This window comes from Oculina patagonica, chromosome 3 (genome assembly GCF_052425735.1).
Source record: "Oculina patagonica isolate OP01 chromosome 3, crgOcupat, whole genome shotgun sequence".
Taxonomy (NCBI): Eukaryota; Metazoa; Cnidaria; class Anthozoa; order Scleractinia; family Oculinidae; genus Oculina; species Oculina patagonica.
The window spans coordinates 12420230-12440483 of NC_135760.1; the positions used below are offsets into that span (position 1 = coordinate 12420230).

General features: G+C 39.1%; 1 protein-coding gene and 1 pseudogene across 2 annotated transcripts in view; one reads left to right on the forward strand and one right to left on the reverse strand.

The window, feature by feature from the left end:
• Positions 1-26: 26 nt before the first annotated feature.
• Positions 27-2202, reverse strand: LOC144646636 (uncharacterized; annotated as a pseudogene).
• A 1160-nt stretch (positions 2203-3362) lies between these two features.
• Positions 3363-20254, forward strand: part of LOC144646635 (clustered mitochondria protein homolog) — a 28171-nt gene continuing 11279 nt past the window's right edge. The window contains exons 1-29 of one of the 2 annotated variants that reach the window (XM_078506291.1): positions 3363-3980; positions 4399-4574; positions 5322-5404; positions 6752-6923; positions 7365-7508; positions 8073-8209; positions 8574-8643; positions 8792-8876; positions 9037-9115; positions 9229-9275; positions 9384-9427; positions 9655-9714; positions 9949-9992; positions 10365-10457; positions 11398-11489; positions 11616-11692; positions 11844-11869; positions 11961-12008; positions 12128-12200; positions 12556-12647; positions 12769-12809; positions 13500-13554; positions 13719-13797; positions 14113-14227; positions 14335-14404; positions 14736-14904; positions 15261-15329; positions 15543-15604; positions 15817-15894. In XM_078506291.1, the coding sequence (XP_078362417.1) occupies positions 4415-4574; positions 5322-5404; positions 6752-6923; positions 7365-7508; positions 8073-8209; positions 8574-8643; positions 8792-8876; positions 9037-9115; positions 9229-9275; positions 9384-9427; positions 9655-9714; positions 9949-9992; positions 10365-10457; positions 11398-11489; positions 11616-11692; positions 11844-11869; positions 11961-12008; positions 12128-12200; positions 12556-12647; positions 12769-12809; positions 13500-13554; positions 13719-13797; positions 14113-14227; positions 14335-14404; positions 14736-14904; positions 15261-15329; positions 15543-15604; positions 15817-15894 (2364 nt within the window). In that variant the 5' untranslated portion in view covers positions 3363-3980; positions 4399-4414. Of the gene's footprint in view, positions 3981-4397; positions 4575-5321; positions 5405-6751; positions 6924-7364; positions 7509-8072; positions 8210-8573; positions 8644-8791; positions 8877-9036; positions 9116-9228; positions 9276-9383; positions 9428-9654; positions 9715-9948; positions 9993-10364; positions 10458-11397; positions 11490-11615; positions 11693-11843; positions 11870-11960; positions 12009-12127; positions 12201-12555; positions 12648-12768; positions 12810-13499; positions 13555-13718; positions 13798-14112; positions 14228-14334; positions 14405-14735; positions 14905-15260; positions 15330-15542; positions 15605-15816; positions 15895-20254 lie in introns of both variants that reach the window. The other variant, XM_078506292.1, reaches the window with a different exon arrangement.

Here is a 20254-nt window from a genome sequence, read left to right on the forward strand (position 1 = left end):
CTACGAGATCCCTTTTGCGAGTCCGTCGAGCTTGAAGTCTATTGTATGCTAGTTATTACTGTCAGTTTATGTGTTGTCACGGTTTTCAATGTTCTTTGAAGTATAAGGCCAGATCACTTGAGAGTTTTCCTTTCATCTTGTTAAGCGAGATTTGCATTTTGTCTCCTGCTGATAATTTATCGAGAAGAGCTCTTTTTCACGCCTCCATTGCTCTCTCCAGTATCAAATGTCTTCTTGGGATCCAAATTTTGAGGGGCTGGTTCCTGAGGCTCAGAAATGGGCGGTATCTCTTTTATAAAGGGCAACTCGGGTATCGGGGGAGGCTCCGGCTCAGGGATGGGCTCAGGCAATGGGGCAAACTCATCCACGGGCTCTGCCTCTCTATTCCCAGCTTCCTCTCGATCTTCAATAGCCGGTGGGATTGGAGGAGGTGGTGGTAAGTGTTCTAATCCGTCCAGCGGGTGAGGTGAAAGTTCGCTTATTTTAGGCAAACGAGGAAAAGGAACAAAGCGCTCGGCCATTAATGACAGTGGAAGCCTGGGCCATCGTTGTGCGATGGGGTACCTGTGGAAATGCATATAACTCGATAGCCTTGGTGTATCATCATTATCCTGGTGTTCTTGTTCATCGGGGTAGTCGTAGTAAGGGGACATTTGGGGAGATCTTACATGCAGATAAGGTCGTCGCCAGCGGTGATGGCGACGATGGTGGTAATGCAATGACCGTTTTGTCTTCAGCGGCCTGGGTTGAAATGACGAGTTAGCAGGCCCAGTCTTAACCCGACGTTCTCTCAGAACTGATAGCTGCCTTTTTGGGTGCGTGCGATTTCTTCTTGCTCTTCATAACTTTCGATTTTCTAATATTTATCCCGCCATCGCCACCGATCTGGTCATACGAGGGCAGGTCTCCTTCTGACACCTCCATGTTGGCAAACTCTGACGGAAGACCAGTAAAGTCATAACCCTTTGAGAGTACAGAGCTCTGTTTAGTCAGCTGCTCAATTTGTTTTATTGTAGATTCCCTTTCCCTCTTTTCATCTCTTGTTCCAAAGGACGGCGAGGAATCGTCGAGTAGATGCTCCAACATGTTGTGTTCGCCTGGATCTCTTCTAGTCAGTTCTCCATCAAAATCCTTGTTATAAAACGCGTCAACATTCTGCATATCATCGACCTAAGTATTCCTGCCCGAGGGCGTGACCTCTCGAGTCCGTAGAACGCTCCTTCTTGTGAGCCCGTTTTATGTGCTTCTTTCTGTTTACATTCCTCCAAGGCTCTTCATTTTCTTGCACCTTTTCCTCCCCCATAGAAGGAGCCTCTTGCTCGGCAATATCACTTCTTTTGTAAGGTAACGGATCACCTAAGATTGAAATTAGCTGCCGAGGATCAGTGCGCACCTCCTCCTTCCCTGCAGATGTGCCGCCAGTCGGTCTGTATAAAGGCTCCGAGTACAACAAAGTTTTTCTTCGTAAGATTTTAGAAGTGTCGTCTGAAAACATCTGAGTGCGCTTACCTTCAGAAGAATCTACAACATCTCTTTCGGTTGCAGGGCGGGGTATGGGTTCACGGGAAGTCTGATCTCGACGAAACACCACACTCTCGTAGGTTGGTATCACGAACTTCTTTGAAATCGGTGTGCCTTTTCCGTATAACATCTTCAGCTTGATTTGATCATGAAGATCTCTCGAAACTAGGTTGCCTTCCCCAGTAGCCCTAGCCTCCTCCAAGTTCGGATGCGTTTTGAAATTTAAAATCGACTCGATGGAGTCTTGAATTGCAATGAGGCCTCTCCTACGTTCAACAGGCCGCTCTGCCGTATTCGATTTCTTAACCCCTATCTCGTCCTCAGGTATTTGTGGAGTCGCCCTCTGTGTCGGTCTCCCAACACTGATGTACATAAACTTACTATTAAGCCCGCCTGCTGTTGCTGACTTTTTCAGACTCATTGTATCTGGATGTGGAATGGGACTCGCTGATGTTTGAAAGAGTCTCCTTCTTCCTTCGGTTGGAGCTCCTTGTGCAGTAAAATCCTGGGCGCCTTGAAAAGGGGAAACAAGAAAAAAATTAAACTTTAAAAAAACCTCATGTTTCTTAAAAATTATCATGTAGACGAGCAAACTGCTAGTTTAAATAGGGCCGTACCTAGAATCTTTTGTCTTCGGGGGCAAACTCCGCAAACTTTAAGTTTTTTAGTTTTTTAGTTACTTTTCTTCCTGGTAAAAACAACTAGACTGTTAACTGCCTTCGCGTTCAATTACAGCTCTGTCGCGGTACTTCAACCAACTGAGAGTCAGCATAGCGAGGCTGTAAACAGTCAAGTTAACAACAAGCTGTGTTTGTGCCTTTGCTTTAAAACCATTTCTTGAAAGAGTAACATGTTTTAAATGAGAATCGAAGGAGAAAAGAGCCGAAAAGATTTACTGTTTCAGTGTTTGTTTGCCGAGCACAAACTTTTTTTTACAATAGCAGGTAGTACATCTTTATGGGCGCTCTTTTGGTTAATTTGTTAATTAAACACCTGTTCACGCATCACATAATTCTTCAACAACATTTTTATTTTCTTTTGATTTTTTCCTGAAATCAAATTATCATTTCAGTATCCTTTTCGATTCCTAGAAAGTTTCTCGCAATGGTCTTTTCATAAACAACTTTCGTAGAGAAAACAAACTCAGCTTGTCTTACTTGGTTTGCTAACCGATCGGTCAAAATCAGAAATGATGTTGACAATTCCAAAACAATGAATATGCACTTCAACCATAACAATCAAATATCTTACCTTTGATTAAAAAAAGAAGAAAAAGGAAGCGTAAATTTTTTCGGGGCTTGTGGTCGTCGCGTCAGAGATAACTCCAGGATGAGTTTTGGCCAGAAAGTCTCGGGAAACATTTTCTTGGTACAAAATAATATCCGCAGCTTTTCCACAATTTTAGAAAGAGGAGCCTAGTTCAATGACAAAATAACATTGATTTGGTAGAGAATGGCGCCTGACTTCTAAGGAATAAACATCATGTAAGTTCCAGGTTAATCTCGTTCCGTAAAGAACATAACGACAATCTTCAAGGTAGTGACATTCTAGACTTTATAAATAATGAATCGCTTAGACACCACGCTCACTGATCCCGGAGATTCTTTTCAAATGAGGCAGTTCTAAACGCCTTGCTCTGGAACTGATTTGTGTTTCAAAAAACAAATAGACAGAATTCTGTGTCTAGATAATATTTGTGGTGTATACCAGAATACCACATGGTCTAACTCTCTCAGCCGTTGAACAACTGTACAAGTATTGAAGGATACTCTAAAACGACGTAAAATACAAAACAGGTGGGGGTTGTGGGGGGAGGGGGTGAGGGATTTTCAGGAGGCTTATCCCAAAGAATGATAGCCCAATCTGGAAATGATGTGTTGAAGAATTTTGCACTAAGCCAACGTACAGATGTGTCCTTTTTTGTTGTTCGATTCGGCGTCACGCCAAAAAACGAAGCATGGCTCGGAACAAATAAAATATCCCGACAGCATGTAGTGGCAGATCTAGGGCTAGTATGAGTGGTACGCCCAGCACCAGAGCCCCCCGCGCCCTTTGTTGGTGAAAAATATAAGGCCCTAAGGATCCAAAAGGCTTAGAAGCCTAGAAAGTGAAACGGTCGGTCGAGTTGCTACAGGATAATATACCATTTTAAGGCAGACGTTTTACTAAGTAGTCAAGCGGTTCTTTAGAATCTGCGTCAAAACTGGTTGACATTTTGTGTTGGCTACATGAAGTGCTACATCGCCGCTGACACACCTCCAGGATTGCGTAATCCCAGTACTGGACGGGCTGGCGTGGAGACCACGAGGGTGACGGAGAGTGAAGGAATATACCACCACTGGAAAAAGGACATTTCTATCTTGATGAACCTCGACAACCAACCATATTCTGTTTCTGTACTCTGAGATAGCAAATTCTGATTTCTGACAAGCTATTCTGAGGATATTAGCAGTTCCAAGGTAAAATCATGTGATTTATATTTCGCTCGCGACGATAGAGGTTTTGTATGAATGATCTGATCAGAGAACGAAGAAAAGCCGTTGCCCACGTTACTCTCGTAGATAATTTTCCTTTAAATTTATTCCAGTCAAGTTGATATCTCATAGCAACAAGAGAAGATTGTTTGTCCTTTAAAAATACGAGAAAAGATGTCCACGAAAGCAAATGCAAATGTATTTCACGTGGCGAGAGATGTAATATTTGCTCCGCCGTCACGGTGAATTGCGTCGAATGGTGACCTGATGCAATGTGACTTCTTCTTGCTCTGACAGCGACTATTCTTGGGCAGTTTACATAATTTCGCTGACATTCTTCGTCTAGTGACAAGGAAAGATGGAAAACTACTTTAATCACCGTGTTTTTATTTGGTTTTATTAGTTTTATAAATATAACAATGCCAGCTGTGACCGGTCGAATAGACGAGACGAACGTGACTGAAGGCACAGGGAAATTACAATGCCCTCATCTGAGAGAGAAAACAGACGAAACACCGCAGATAGAAGAAAAGAAAGAAAAAGAAATCAAAGAGCAGGCTACTCAACTGGACGAGACAGGTATAAAAAAATATAATCACTTATATGCAGTATTAATGAAATCTCTTCTAAACTCTTTTTAACGTGGAATTTACATAAAATTGTTTGTTTAGTTTTGCATCAATGTACAGCTTGTAGCACTGTGACTAAACAATTGACTTTGAAATTATTTCGTAAACACGTCTATTAGTTTCTTTTATTGTAATCACAAGAATTGAGGGGAGGAGAAATCACTGCTAAAATTTTTAATTTCTCTTCTTTCTCATAAAATTTTATTTTGTAAAAATAAAAATTTGGCACATCCGTGAAATGTCAAGTAGGATGTGATTAAATATTTTTTTTTTTTTTTTATCTAAAAAATTGTCTCCTAAAACAGCTATGTTTTGAAAGTTGTCTGTACATGAAAATGTGTTGAATAATTGATCAGTTGACTGCAAAACGTGATATTGATACTCTTGTTGATTTCTTTGGCTTGATATTACCTCACCATTAGGACAAAGTGAATTCTTTGCAAGTTATTTTAAAATCGAAGAAGTGTTATGAATTAAAAATTGAACAAAGTGGCTTTTAAATTGGTATGCAATTATGCCAGAATTCTGGTCAAAGGTTAACACTTAAGACATTGCAAATCTCAACTCTGCAATAAAATTAATATCTAGCTGCATTGAGATTACAGCTGAGGAAACTAATAACAATATTCAATAGGTTTCAAAGAATAGTCAATTTTACATGCACTCTGTTTGATAAAATAAATAATTCAATTCCCAGGAACTAACGATGGTGTTGCTCAGACGGGAACAGTCAATTTACATTTTTTAATTCCTGGAACAAGTGAACCAATTACTGCCACAGTAAGTGTTAAATTGAAAATTAGCAGTCAGATGTCCTGATATGCTCTCAGTTGTTTCTGTGTGATAGACAAGTCTGACATTCAGTCACAAAGGTTCCATACTGATAATGACCAGATACTGGTTTGCTAAAAATGGAGCATGCAAGGACAGACGACTTGTTATACAACGCTTTTGAGAGGTATACCATGAAATATTGCATCAGTCACTTGTATTTTCACGGTATACACACCAGGGTGTGTGAAAAAAATAAAGAAGTGAAAAGTGGGATATTCCATGGAATAACAAGAGAAACTGTTGCATAACTATTTTATACCATGCCAAAGAAAATATGCGGACTTAATTTCGTTGGGACAAAAGGTCACAGTGCATGATGGGACGGTTTAGTTGAATACTGTCGAATATACAACAACTTTTCTGTACTCTGATTGGCTGTATTTTCTATGGCATGGTAAACATCTGTTTATTCACCTTAGACTATCAGCTATAGATAATATTTTCAATGTTTATGTTGTGGTTTAATTTTATCTTTGGTTTAAAATTTTTCAAACAGTTTGATTTTCATTTCCCTTTGTTTCAGATTATGATAATGAATACAAGACAATGAAAAAAAAATCAAACTGGTTTGAAAATTTTTAAACCAAATATAAAATTAAACCACAACATTTATTTATACAGTGGCACCTCTGCTTATTAGCCACCCCTCTTCAAAGACAAGGTTTTACGAATGACAAGCACATGTGTGAGGAGAATGAAGAAAATCACTAACTACAACCAAGACAAAAGTCCTGGGACACTAACCACTTGACGAAAAAGACATTGTATGACCTCCCCCCCCCACCCCCAATCAATGTTGGTCATCCATCAACGTGGGACACCAACATGGGGGGAAAGGGGGAAGGAAGGGAATGGCCGAGCACTATTTCTTAAGTGTCCCAGGTTTGTCTAGGATGTAGCTATATAGGGTCTCTTGGATATACTTGTAAGATGTTTAGATCATCAACTGCATGTTCTTGATATAACTAAGTCGCTTCACTGGCAACTAAACAAGTGTACTGTACAATAAAAACACAGTTGACCTCTCCAAAACAGTCACCCAGTGGTGGAATTAACTAGTCATTGTAGTGATGGTGACGATTTACAGGCCCTTTCACGGACCTCGAAAGCTATCACCTATGCCAACAGACCTTGGTCTGTCAGGTCTATCCTTTATCAAGGGATCCTAGTCTAAGGAGAAATTAAATGTGTATCAGACTTGGAAACAAAAGGGTTTGCAGTAAGGACCCATTGAACTTCAGCAAGAAAAGTAAGAGGTTAAACCTTGTTTAATTTTATTCTGTTTGAATGCAGTTTTCTCTACAAGACAATGTCCAGGATCTCCGACAAGTTGTTCTTGATCGACCAGAGAGCTGTTATCGGACTTGCTTCTCTCTTCAAATAGATGGTGTGCGGCTGGATGATTTTGCAGAACTACACATGATTGAAGGTCTAAAAGATGAAGCCACCATAAAGGTTGTAGAAGGTACATGTAACCCCAGCCTATGCTTTTCAGTAAATGGAAGCATGACAAGAAAAGCGAAGGGCGCGACGTCTAAAAATGGATTGCAAATAAATATAACCCCCACAAGGCTCAGAAAACATCAGCGTGTTCGGAGAGAAATAAAAGGAATCTAGGTGAAGCTTTGGTTTTCTGAAAGTGTTTTAGGAACACCAGCTGTTTTAGAAACTGTTTTATTCCCCCCTCCATTTCTCATTTTTTTTTTCTGAGTCTTGTCTGAGTTGTGACCTCACTTGCACGCTTTGCTTTTTAAGAATACTTGAACGTGACAACATCTTAATCTTGATTTCACATCCTGCCAGGTATAGGTTAAATTAAGAAACCAAAAAATTTTTTATAAAAAAATTTTTTTTTAAAAAAAAACAGGTTCATCCAGTAATTGCTTTTAATGTCTCTTGATTTCAGAACCTTATTCAGTAAGAGAAGCCCGTATACATCTACGAAGAATAAAAGATCTTCTGAGCACAAATTTCCACATCAATGCATATTCAGCAGTGGATCATTTGTCTTTGTCCTTCCTGTCTGCAGTGGCTGGTGTTGATGTAGAAGGTGAATGTGTTGTTCCAGAAAATATCCATACCCCTCCCACGGAAGGTTTTTTTAGTTTGAACCCCCCCCCACCCCTCTGGAAATTCCAGTTGAGCCCCATACTTTCCTTTAAAAATTTTGCTTTTTGAGACCCCCACCCCCTTGGAATTTCCAATGACCTTCCATGGGGTGGGTATGGATAGTTTCTGGAACTACACAATACATGTTGACGACATTAGCACAAGATTTGTTAAAAGCATGTTTGTGATAGCTGGATTATTTTGTGACATTCTTGGTAACATTTTGACTTCAAACCTCTTGGAAAGGAAATGAAGTGAAATGAAGACCAATTCTATGTAATGCAAAATCGAATTCGTGTAACCTTTACAAACAGGTCTGTCTAGGCCAGATTTCTTAAGGAGATAAAATCAGCTTAGAAACCATACTACAAGCAGGGAATTTCAAGGTTTAAAGAGCAGACATTTGTAGTGAAAATCTTTATTCTGAGACTCAATGAGCAAGCATGAGAGAAACAGCTATTCATAGAGAAGTATTTTTTTAACATATTTGTGTGTATGATTTCAGAGGAAGTTGTGCGTGTGAAAGGACAGAATGTAGGAACAGTTTCCACAGAGGAATGTCTTCCTCCTGCCCAAGTGTTTGCATCAGAAGAAGTTCCTGCTCTTCTAGAGCCACTCTTCCCTGCAAATGCAGAACCAAAGGTGAGTTTCTGAGTTCTGAAATATATTCTAAAAAATGTATAATATTAGTTATACATGTAGAGGGGCCCAAAGAGGTAAAATGGGAATTGGGATATGGGCAAATTTTCACTGGGAAAATGGGATTTGGGTCACTGGGAATGGAAATCGCATACAAGTAGACAGTAGAACTGGGACTGGGATTTGGAAATCAGGGAAACAATAGGCTGGGAAATTAGATTTTAAACCACCCTTCATGACCCTCATAAAATCAAACCTGCCCACATTGGGAGGCAATTGCTAGGGCTAACCCAACTGGACTAGTCAGCTTCTCATTATAGTCCTATGCTTACTGTGTGTTGTGAGTAAAGCCATCTGTCTCATTCAGGTTCCACAATGTGTGAAAGATCTGTCTCCAAGTGCATGGAACCCTCCACCAGGAAGTAGACGACTTGCAGGTTAGAACACAATGCAAACTGCTTGGCCAGTGTGCAGGGATTTGAAGCTTGCTTTTTTTAAACTCTGCCTGTCGAGTTTCTTAGATACTGCTATACTGCATGTACATTGCAGGTACAGCGTGACTAATATTTTCCCATTTTCTGTTAGGTGACCTGCTGTATATTGATGTTGTGACTTTGGAGGATGTTCAGGTCAATTTAACTGCTTCAACAGGTGGATTCTTTGTCAACAGGTTAGTTCAATCAACGTTGCAGAAAAAAATGCAGACAAGTGTTTACCCAACAGGAACTTAAAATAGGTCATTAGTAAAGATCTATATCTAATCTTAATTTATCATTTGTTTGTAACAAACTGTGAATGATATAATATATTTTTCTTGTTTAAAATTGCAGAACACATGATGGTGTATTTAACCCTCAGCCACACAGCGAGCCATGCCGTTCTCACACACTTGTAGGCCTATTAAATCAGGTTGGAAACTATTTTTAGCTTAAGCTGTATTGCAGAAAGCTTTCACAACAATTTCCTTAAAAGTCCACATGTAACTCGATGTTATTTATTTTTTCTGGCCTTTTTTTTTTCAGCTAAGTCCCATGTTCAGGAAAAACTTTGCCCAGCTGCAAAAGACAAGGTTTGGATGCAACTCTTAATTTTGAGATAGAATATTTTCGCTCATAAAAAGGATGCATATTCCCTGTCCAGCTCATGCAACTCTTTTTTTTTTTTTTTACTTTTTCAGTTTGAAGAGACACCCACTTGAAGTTATTCCAACTCCTTACCAAGGTACAAATTACATTTTCATTATTACCGTATGTGTCTTTGTTCCTTATCAATGTTTAGCACAACCTAAATGATGCAAAATTTGCATATTCAATGCAAGTGCAAAGTGTAATACTATTCATATAGTAACTATTATACTATTGATGTCAATAGCCGTTCATCTACATAGATAGGACATACATAAACATGTGCATAATGTACTCACCAAGCTTGTGACTGTCTCTTTTCAGTGTTTCCTTGGGCTGTTCCACAGACAGAGCACACAAGTGACACACTGAGGGCAGAGGATGGTGGGTGGCATCTCTTTTTGTATAGTTGTATTTGAAATTATTGGGCAAAAATGCCATAATTCAAACTTCACATGTATCAGTAATACTCTATGGATTCAATGACAGTTTCATCAAAATTGAAAATATATTTATAGTGACTGCATTTATTATAACTGCAGCTTTTGCTTGTTAGTTTTTGTCGGTGATAGTATATATATATACATGCACAAAAGAATTCCTGTTTTGTTTCTACAGCTGCAGCAGTTAGAATTGGTTATGAAGAACATATGCCTGGTCAGGTGAGAATGACAACTTCTTTCATTGACATTCTGGCCGATTAATAGCATGATACAGTATGTACACACAAAATGCATGTAAACAGATATAAAACTGAAGCAATTTGCACGCATTGCATACCTATGCTACCAAATAGACTTTAAAGTGCAGCCTTCTCCTCTCGAAGCTAAAACAGCTTGCGTTACTTCTTCAACAAAACGCAACTTTCCCTTATTGTTTCTATATAGTTGTATCTCGATTTATTAGTGAGAGCAACCTTGAATTTCAGTTCTGTGGTTACTGATCAGAATGTTTATTTTGACATTGATGATTATACTAGCAAGGCTCAGTAGAGATAGTTTATTTATTATTTTTTATGTTTATTTTGTTCTTAGCTCCGTGACTGGAATGAAGAACTGCAGTCTGCAAGGGAGTTGCCTAGGGAAACCATGCAACAGAGGCTGCTAAGAGACAGAGCAATCTTTAAGGTAAAATACTGTGTAGTAAAACTGAAATCATACATTTTTGATGACATTTATGTTATAAAATTTAAAACGATCTCTGGCTTAAAAACTTTAAAAATACGAGCTTTCGGCTGTTTGAACTACAGCCTTCGACGGGTAAAATGTAAAAAGGTAAAAATATGCAATGTGTGGAGTTGCGAAATAAAAATGCTAATAACTAAGAATATTTGTGAAAAAGAATGTTGTACTGTCCAGGTAGAGGACAGGAATTGTTATCCACATTGGGAGTTAGCTTCGAATGCCACGCTTCCAAAGTTTTTATTGTTCTAAAGCCGCCTTTGTCAATGACAGATGCATTATCAAAGTCAATCGCGTGATTATTGGACCAGGCGTGATTAGTGATTCTCGAACCTTTTGCCGCGGTTTTAACATTTCTCAGGTGTTCTTTTTTCCTGGTGTTGAAGGCTCTGCCCGTCTCACCAATGTAACACCATGAACACTCAGCACAAGGAATTTTATAGACAACGTTTGTCTGCGATTCCAAAGAAGGTCGAAATTTTGGAGCCGGGAACTGTTGTTGGAGGGTGGTCAGTGGTTTGTTTACTACTGTGATATCGTGCTTTTTGAGAACACGGGTCAGAGGTTCTGTTACGCCTTTAATGTATGGTAGAGAGGCGAATGACTTGTGTGATTCGGGCGCCTCGACCATCTTGAAAAATGTTCCAACAAGTTCCTCCGGGGACAACACTGTCAAGGGTCGGGTTTTGTTAGACTGGATGTTTTTAATGAACTTCGATGGGTAACCATTAGATTCACGTTTTTAAGCCAGAGATCGTTTTAAATTTTATAATAATATGTTGTATCCTGGCTGCGGTCCTTCAATATTTTCACTTGACATTTATGTTGTTAACATATACCTGCAAGGCCAAATTTAATGACTAATAATGGTGCAACTTTCACCTAGATCACAAGTGATTTTGTGTCAGCTGCGACCAGGGGGGCCATGGCTGTCGTCGATGGAAATGTGATGGCAATTAATCCTGGAGAAGATGAGAAGTAAGTCTTCATTGCAATAATTAATACTGAATTCTGCAAACAATTGTATAAGCAGCAATAAATTATTTTCTGAAAAAGTGCACACACATTGTCCTGTAGCTCATCATGGTTGTGTTTCTTTCTCAGGAAAAGAATGTTCATCTGGAACAACATCTTCTTCAGCTTTGCATTTGACAGCAGAGACCACTTCCAAGGTGTTGGAGGTGAGTCTGTCTTGAACTGTGAATTGTTATTTTGATATTTAAAAAAATCAATGGCCACTGGGTGTGATCATCATTTGTTTGCTCAATAATGTTATGGTAAATAAAAATAATTCCAGTTCCTGTAGTGAAGTCATGTATTTGTTTTCCACAGGCGATGAAGCTGCATATGCTGCTGCTGTAAGTTATTATTTGTTTGTTACGTTGTGCTGTTAATAATATTATCCTGTGCAGGTTCAGAAACTGTTTTATATTTTGATTCTCTGTACAGGGTGGTGACCTTAGAGGAGTGATGGCCTACAACAGATTAGATACACAGGTACATAATAATTCTCACACTCTTATTGATCTTGGGTTTGCATCGCACCATTTGAATACACCACATATGTTTTAAACTGCTTTACAAGAGCTCAGCTAATAAATTGATGTCTTTTTCAGGGTCTCTTTACACTGAGTACAGTCATAGTAGACTACAGGGGCTACAGAGTTATTGCTCAGTCAATTATCCCAGGTAAATAACTTAAAAGCTAATGCATTATTAAATCTTATTAAACTGCCAGTGAGCTGAGGAGTCCTACTAACAATCTACTCACAGACTGTAATATGAAACTTGGATGGATTTTGTTTGCAGTTTTGCTTTTGTTTTGATCTTTAAGAATAACTGCCCCAGTGTTTGGCCTTCAGTCTTCTCATCCCACATTGCAATTCCAGGTCTTCCTCTCGCTTTCCTCTCTTCTAACCTTCTCTAAATCACCAGGTTTCAGTTGCTCTCTACCCCTTCTTTATAAACCCATTAGAAGTCATTCAAACTTGTTTGTGTAACAGTGCGCATAAAGCTTTATGATGCAATTCTGTCTTTCCTGCAGGAATACTTCAGCGAGAACAGGAGCAGTCTGTTGTTTATGGATCTGTTGACTCAGGAAAAAGTATTTCGAGTCATGAGAAGTTCTTGGAGCTGGTAAGAGAAATGGAACACCAGATTTATATGTATGCAAAGACATATTTATTGTTTGATGGCAAGACTAGCTGAAATGATAATTTTTTGGTGATTCACTGGTCCTTTAAAATTGTCGTTTCAGCTCTACAAGGCAGGAAAATCTATAAGAATAAGGCCACACAAGTAAGTTTGTAACGGTATCTTATTCATCCTAGTAAATAACTGGTAACAAACAGCATCAGAGGAATGATGTTAAGCTAATAAGAGTGATAACTGGACAAGGGATTACTGTCTTGATTACACACCAAATTCTTCCAACTTACATACAAAGAAATGTGTAGTAACTAGAAAGGAGAACTTGAGGGTTGAAGAATTTAAGTTGTTGCACCTATCCCAGGGCATACTGTCGATTGCATCTACCTGTGAACGCACGCGCTGAAAACATGTTTTCAAATGACGTCAAACGTCAGCGTTTCAGGTGTCAAACTGTGAAGTTTAGCCGACCGAAACGCAAACTTTTGCACTCAAAATACTCACCATAAACACTGAGTACAGGCGAAACTTTACACTAGAAATGATTCAAGTGAACCTGTGTATGCATATTGACACAGATCAGCATCGGTTTCTCAGAAGAAGTTTCAATATCTAATCTTTCCGCCATTTCAAAACCGGAATGTGTTGAATTTTCGGCGCGAAAGTTGCCGTTACGAACTGCTAAACTTCAAAGTTTGACACCTGAAACGCTGACGTTTGACATCATTTGAAAACATGTTTTTGGCGCGTGCGTTCACAGGTAGATGCAATCGACAGTAGGTTGTTTAAAATCTCGAACACGTAGTCATAGGTTGTATTATTTGTTTTATTTGTCTACAGGGTTCTTAACTCTGATGGAGAAGAAGTTGAACTTTGTTCATCAGTGGAATGTAAAGTAAGTATATACTCTTACCAAATGTTATCCCTAATCCAATGAAAAATATAGCCAGTGATTTTCTTTGTTTCTATATCTGAACAGTATGTTGATTTTTTTAAACTACAGTATTAAAAAAAATATCGATTTTTTATTATCAAATACCATGGTCTCTTCCATTTCAGGGCATCATAGGATCTGATGGGCGACATTATATTTTGGATCTCTTCAGAACTTTTCCACCAGATGCTAATTTTCTTGGAGGTATAAACATTTGTCTTTAGTGGTTTATCCAGATTTTACACCAGCAAAATACTTTTGATCATGATAGAGTTAGAGACGATTTGACTTCACAGCCAGGAGAACAAAAGACCACTGATGAAGGCAATTCATGACAAACTCAACTAAAATGTCTCTTTAGTAAGAATCTAAATGTCATCTATTGATGAACATAAGAAATGCTGCTATCAGTGCTACAGAACATTTTATTAGTCTGGAGATGAAATGCTTTGAAACTTCTGCTGTTAGTTAGTAATCTCACAGTCTAAGAATTCTTATTATTTTGTTTTCCATTCTCAGAGAGTAAACAAGCTCCCAATAATGAAGATGACAAAGACAACAACTCAATATTTCCTCGGCCGTATAAACACAAGCTGTGTTGTTTGAGACCAGAGCTCATTGAGGGATTCATTGCGTAAGTGTCAGTTGAAAATAATCATTTTTTTTAAACACAGTGCTGTTATGTTCCTTATTCACTTGTAGGTTGTGATATGTGCTGCAATGTTCCTTATTTACTTGCAGATTGCGATATGTACTATTCCTAAAGCTGGTTGCTATGCATGTGTCTGCAGCTAAACAAAAGGAAATGCAGGTCAGTAGAAGAACGCCATTTGTGAACAAAAGCTCGCACACAAGACTGCCAGTAAGTTATTGGCCAACAGTCAGCTAACAGTTTGCTGACTTATTATTCTGGGAGCTGTTCACTTTTACGAGAGGAAGAGTTTGTCTGTCTTTCAAAGTTAACCCTTTCGGTGATAAAGATTTTAATTTATGTTTCCAACAACTGAAGGACAGACACATAGACAGATGGAGGGACAGACAGACGGACTGCCTCCCTGACTGACTGATAATTTTTTTAAATAAAAAGTTTACCTATGAATGGTCTGCCCTGTTAGTTGATTGTCTAATCCTGTTGATTGTAGAACAAGAGTGAGGAGAAGCCTGTAGATGATACTGATGGTGAGAAGTCTGAATGCCCGTACAAAAATCGTCAAAACGGCGATGATAATGATGCCAAGGGAAGTACTAAATTAGAAGAAGCCGTTAAAGAAGCTGAGGAAACCACAGCACTAACACAAGAAAATACCACAGGTCAGGGCTTATCAAAAACATATCACTTGACTTTACATGGCTGCAAATAACAGTCAGTCATCGGACATTGGCCGACCAAAATTTTCTCACATGTCCAATGAAATGGCAAATGTGGTCAGACGTGATGTTCGGACAATTTTTTGATCGTAAATCATTCTACGCCAACGATGAATAAAAATGTAACCTTTTATTTTGTCCGACCACAATTTTGTTTTGGCCAACCATGATGGTGTCTTAGTAGTAGATATGTCCTTTCAAGTGAAAAAAATTATTTGCAGCCCTGCTTTTCATGGCCTACAGCATGACTGCCATTTTGCAATCATTTATTTTATTTTCATTTCTTAAAATTGTTTTAGATTCAAGTGACATTTCAGCAGATGCAATCAAATCGGCATCCAAGGCAGTTGGTTCAATCAACGAAGCAGGTTAGTTTTGGTTGAAATAAGCTGTAGCTTGAAATATGTGGCTTTTGGTTTTATTTGTGAAATATTGTGCTTAAGTACATGACCTGTCACTGGAGAGGTTATGATAAATGGATATAATTGTAATAGTTTGGTTTTAAACACATGCTCTGTGGTTGCCTTATGCACCTACCGTACTTGCACGAGGAGATAAGATGATGATGTTTTTCATTACAGAGTTTGATGTAAGATTTAATCCTGACATCTATGCACCTGGTATAAAGCATGCTCCATGCGAGGTAATATTTGCTTTCCTTTCATTTATTGTATTTACCGGTAATATCTTTTAAGTGGATTGCATATGAATTGCATGCAAAGGTGTTCCTTTGGTATTAGATGAAGTGAACTTTTAGGAAGTTATTGAATCAGTGTTATGAGCAACACATTGCATTTAAATTGACTTACTGTTTGTGACTAAACAATTTCTTCGTTTTATTTTTCCCAATCAAAGGAGGCTGCTTTATCTTGTGATAAGTTACTTGTGCAGGATGCCTCTGACTTTTTAGTGGAAACTGTCATTATGAAAATGGTAAGAGGTTTTCTTGCACTTTTGGCACCATACATAATGTGAAATCTTGACCAGCCAGTTAAGTGATTGTGTTGAGTTGTTAAATGTTCTAGATCAAGGGGGGTCCTTCTTAACTACAGATCTAGAGCAGTTGCTAAGGATTTTCTCAAGATGGTTTTTGGTGGCAAGCTATTTTGAAGCGTTCGGCAATGCTTAACAGTGATTTTTGGTGGGGAGGACAACTGAATTGAAAAAATTGATATTGCACATGTTTAACTAGTGCCAGTCCCAAACTGCACGCTAGAATTTGAAATCCCTTAATAAACTTTTGAGAGAAAAGTAAAGTTCTGATTTTTTGCAAAGAATTAGAGATAACTTATCTTTCTTCATAATCCGTCGTATGGAATTACCATTTACATGTAAGAAAGGAACGCTACTGAAGAAAGTCCAAAAATACGAGTCTTTATTACGCCATAACTTAAATAATAATGCGAATTTCCAAATCAAAGATCTCTTCGAGATATCGACTTTTTTTGCATGAGGTAAAGTATGAGTAGAAGGTTTATCCTGGGCATTGTTGTTCGAACATATCATGGAAGAATTCAAACGTCTTTCAGTTCAAGTATTTTTTATTTTCGCGGAGTAAATGCTGTATTTGTCAGTCGCGACGACTGGGTGCTTTGCGACTCATATACTTTGGCTTGGTTAAAAAAGGTAAACTTTGACGTTTGCCTTTAACATGTTTAATCGAAATAGTCGTTTCCTTTCGAGTTAGAAAGATTTCTACTCGGCCTAATGCAGAAAAATAACGCCTGATCGCAGGTTAGGTTACGCACGACAGAGTTACCTTTTGTCTCGTCACGCAATCTTAACCCCACACTGAGAAGTAAATTTGCAATTTTCGTTTGGATATTACCAAAAGCCGCTTCTCCTCGCGTTATTCTTTACCTTGCAGCTACACATGCCATTTCTAAAGACTACATTTCCAGCAAAACAGTTGCTGTTATTTTTCTAATTGCGATCGATGCATTTACTTCTGAACAGAAGAAACGTTTAACGTTTACTTACTACTTCCACCGGAAGTAATTTCACAACAGGCTACACAAACACTTATAAATATCACTTAACACATTTAGGGCCTGTTTACATGGAGGTGGGGGACCCCGGGTAGGTGAGGTAACCCGCCCAGCCGTGGTCGAAAATTAGCTCGCGTTTACATGCAATCTTATCACTCCGGGGTCCCGGGGTGACCTTTTCACATAAACAAATACATTTCATTGAAGTCGCATATCGCATTTCGTTTTGTTCAATCTTTAATATTTACCGGTTGTATTTCTCTCATCTTTTGCTTTCGACTGATTACTAGTTGATTAGGCAAAGTATAAGTAGTCGAAGCAGTTGTCGAAGTCATTGTTGTTTATAGTCGAAGCGCGAGACTCGATCGGGCTTACGCTTGATGCTTCACTTTCGCTTTAATATTTTAAATTCTTAAAGCATCTTTCGCACTGTTGATCGACATCGGGCAGATGAAGCTATAGGAAAAGTTCGCCGGGTTTGTAGCTGTAACTGAAGCCGAAGGCAACCATATCTTGTGTAGTTTGCATTTGCCGTACTTTCAGATTAACCATGAGTCGACCCCGGGTAGCCGGGTTACCCCACCTTGAAACGTTTACATGGCAAAAAGCGACCTCGGGTAGGCGGGTTACCCGGCACAGCAGACCGGGCAACCCGGGTAGGCTGGTTACCCCACCTATCATGTAAACGCGATCGAGAAAAAATGAGAGTTTATATGGACAGGCGGGTTACCCCACCTAGGCGGGTTACCTCACCTACCTGGGGTCCCCCACCTCCATGTAAACAGGCCCTTAATGATGTTGCAATTAGCGAAGCGCACTAATCATGACGAGCTTAGTCCTCAAAAAAAAAATTATGCAAATTAGATCTTAATCCCCTTAGTGGAGAATATTTCTCCATTAAGGGGATTAAGATCGGTAACATAAGATCGTAGTTCGCACGTTGAACTGCCGCAATGTACAGTGAGGTGTCAGTCATAATAGCCGCGGCTTCTCTGTGGAGAAAGAAAAAGCAGATATTAGCCGGATTTGGGTTTTGATGTTCATGTCTTAAAACAGCTCAATAAAATTTCAATCGCGGATTGAAAAAAAAAATAACGCAAGATAAATATTGAACTAACCAACGAAGCAAGAAAGAAAAATTTAGCGTGAGGTTAATATTCTGCCCACAGATAACAAGAGCTCAGTAAAGAACTCAGCTCACTACCCCAGTAAGACAGAATAATTTAGCGCGAGGTTATATTCTGCCCACAGATAACAAGAGCTCAGTAAAGAACTCACTACCCCAGTAAGACAGAATAATTTAGCGCGAGGTTATATTCTGCCCACAGATAACAAGAGCTCAGTAAAGAACTCAGCTCACTACCCAAGTAAGGCAGAATAATTTAGCGCGAGGTTAATATTCTGCCCACAGATAACAAGAGCTCAGTAAAGAACTCACCACCCAAGTAAGACAGAAAAAATTAGCGCGAGGTTAGTAGAGCGAAATAAGTCAGCGCGCGATTAGCCAGGTTTAAGCACCGCAAGCTGATTATTATTACATTGCTTGACATAAGCGACCGTAGTGAAACTGAAAACCCAAGCTCAAGTTTATATTCCACAAATAAAAAAATACAACTTACCATTGTGCTGCGGTGTTTGTCTTGCTTCTATCTTGGATGAACGGCGGCGAGCCGCGCTGCTTGCGAATTGCGTTACCTCATATTTCCCGCCAGAATAAATTAACCCGGCAACAGTAACCATTAGACGAAAATGCCGAATCTCTTTTCGTTTATTAGAGGAAACCCTTGCACAATCTTGCATGGCTTTCCTGTTTCGCATTCACCCATACGAGTTTTGCAGTGTAGCGAGGAACATGTCACAAAAATGCGATAAAAACACTTTTAAAATTGGTAACAATGCTACTCAATTCATGTTGTGAAGACTACAACAATCGACTCCGCTTGAAAGCCTCAATCTTCATACATTCAACTTGTTTCCGCGGCAGAAATTACTGTTGATCTCGCTTTTACCGATATTATTTTCGTTGACTCGCTTTTACATTTGTAACTTACCACAGTCCACTTATACTTTCGGCTGTCCGTCGGATATCCAATGTCGTATAGCTGATACAAAAACACCAAAACTCCGACTCAAACTTGACCGTGTTTCCCGGGAAACTTATGAAACATTTATCATCAATTTAAGGTCGCAAACGATGCCGATATCGACAATTTAGCAAATGATATTCTTAAAGAAGATTCACCGGCACGTTTCAAAACCGCGAAAGCAGAAACTACGTGACACAAGAAACAGATCACGTACACATAACTAGGACCGGTTTCATTTCACATTTCCTGGCATGCGGTGACAAGTTATGTACAAGATAAAAAGACCTCCTGGACAGAATTTTTTTTGAGGGCTAAGCTCGTCATGCTTCACAGAATTTGACCCCCGGTGTGAGTCAAAATTGAAACAAACAAACCGCTCTCTGTATAAGAGCAATGTATGGTTGGCGGGCACTTTGGAGGCATATTTAGCGATTGTTTCACAAAACCATGGCCAGATTGGCTCGGATTTCGAGAGAAAGCCTTACCTGTGCAACGTAGAAAGCTCAAACCGCGGTTTGAAATAAAAGGTTTGTCAAACAGAGCGATTATTCAATAAATGTGTAAAATGTTTTACTCTCAGTTATTGAATGGATTATAAAGGCCCGATTTGCTGCCGGGATCGGATTTGCTGAAAGAAAACATTTATTTTTATGAGAAATGCAAAACGTTTACACTGTTCTTAGTGGCACATTTTCCAACACAACAGAGCTAACCCAGATTTATGCCACCACAAAATTACACAAAGAAACGCTCGTCCGATCGGTCCCCTTGCCTGACCCGAATATTTTAAGAGGTCAATTTCGTTACACAATTGTCGCGGCAAATACTATTTAATATACACTGATCGAGCTCAGCAGCTGTAGCTGCAGTCTGTAATAGTAATGGGGATAAATAACAGCTTTATTAAAATCAAACCCGCCGTCAATTCCATTAGAAAGGCGTTTGAATAGCATAATATTTTCGCCCTCTATCTATATTCATGTGTCGAAACAGATCGGATGACCGGCGATCAGTGCCGTCAAATTCGGGAAGAATTCTGAATTTCTTGCAACCGACGATCTTTCCGGTGCCTAAATAAAGCAATCCTTCGCAATTATATAATTCGATAGTAATTCGCTATCCGCCGCTTAAATTTTTCGGCAGCCTGAATAATTTTGCACTGGGAATCAAGGTGTTATTGCCGGATCTTCGACTAATAAATTCAATATTGGGCCATTT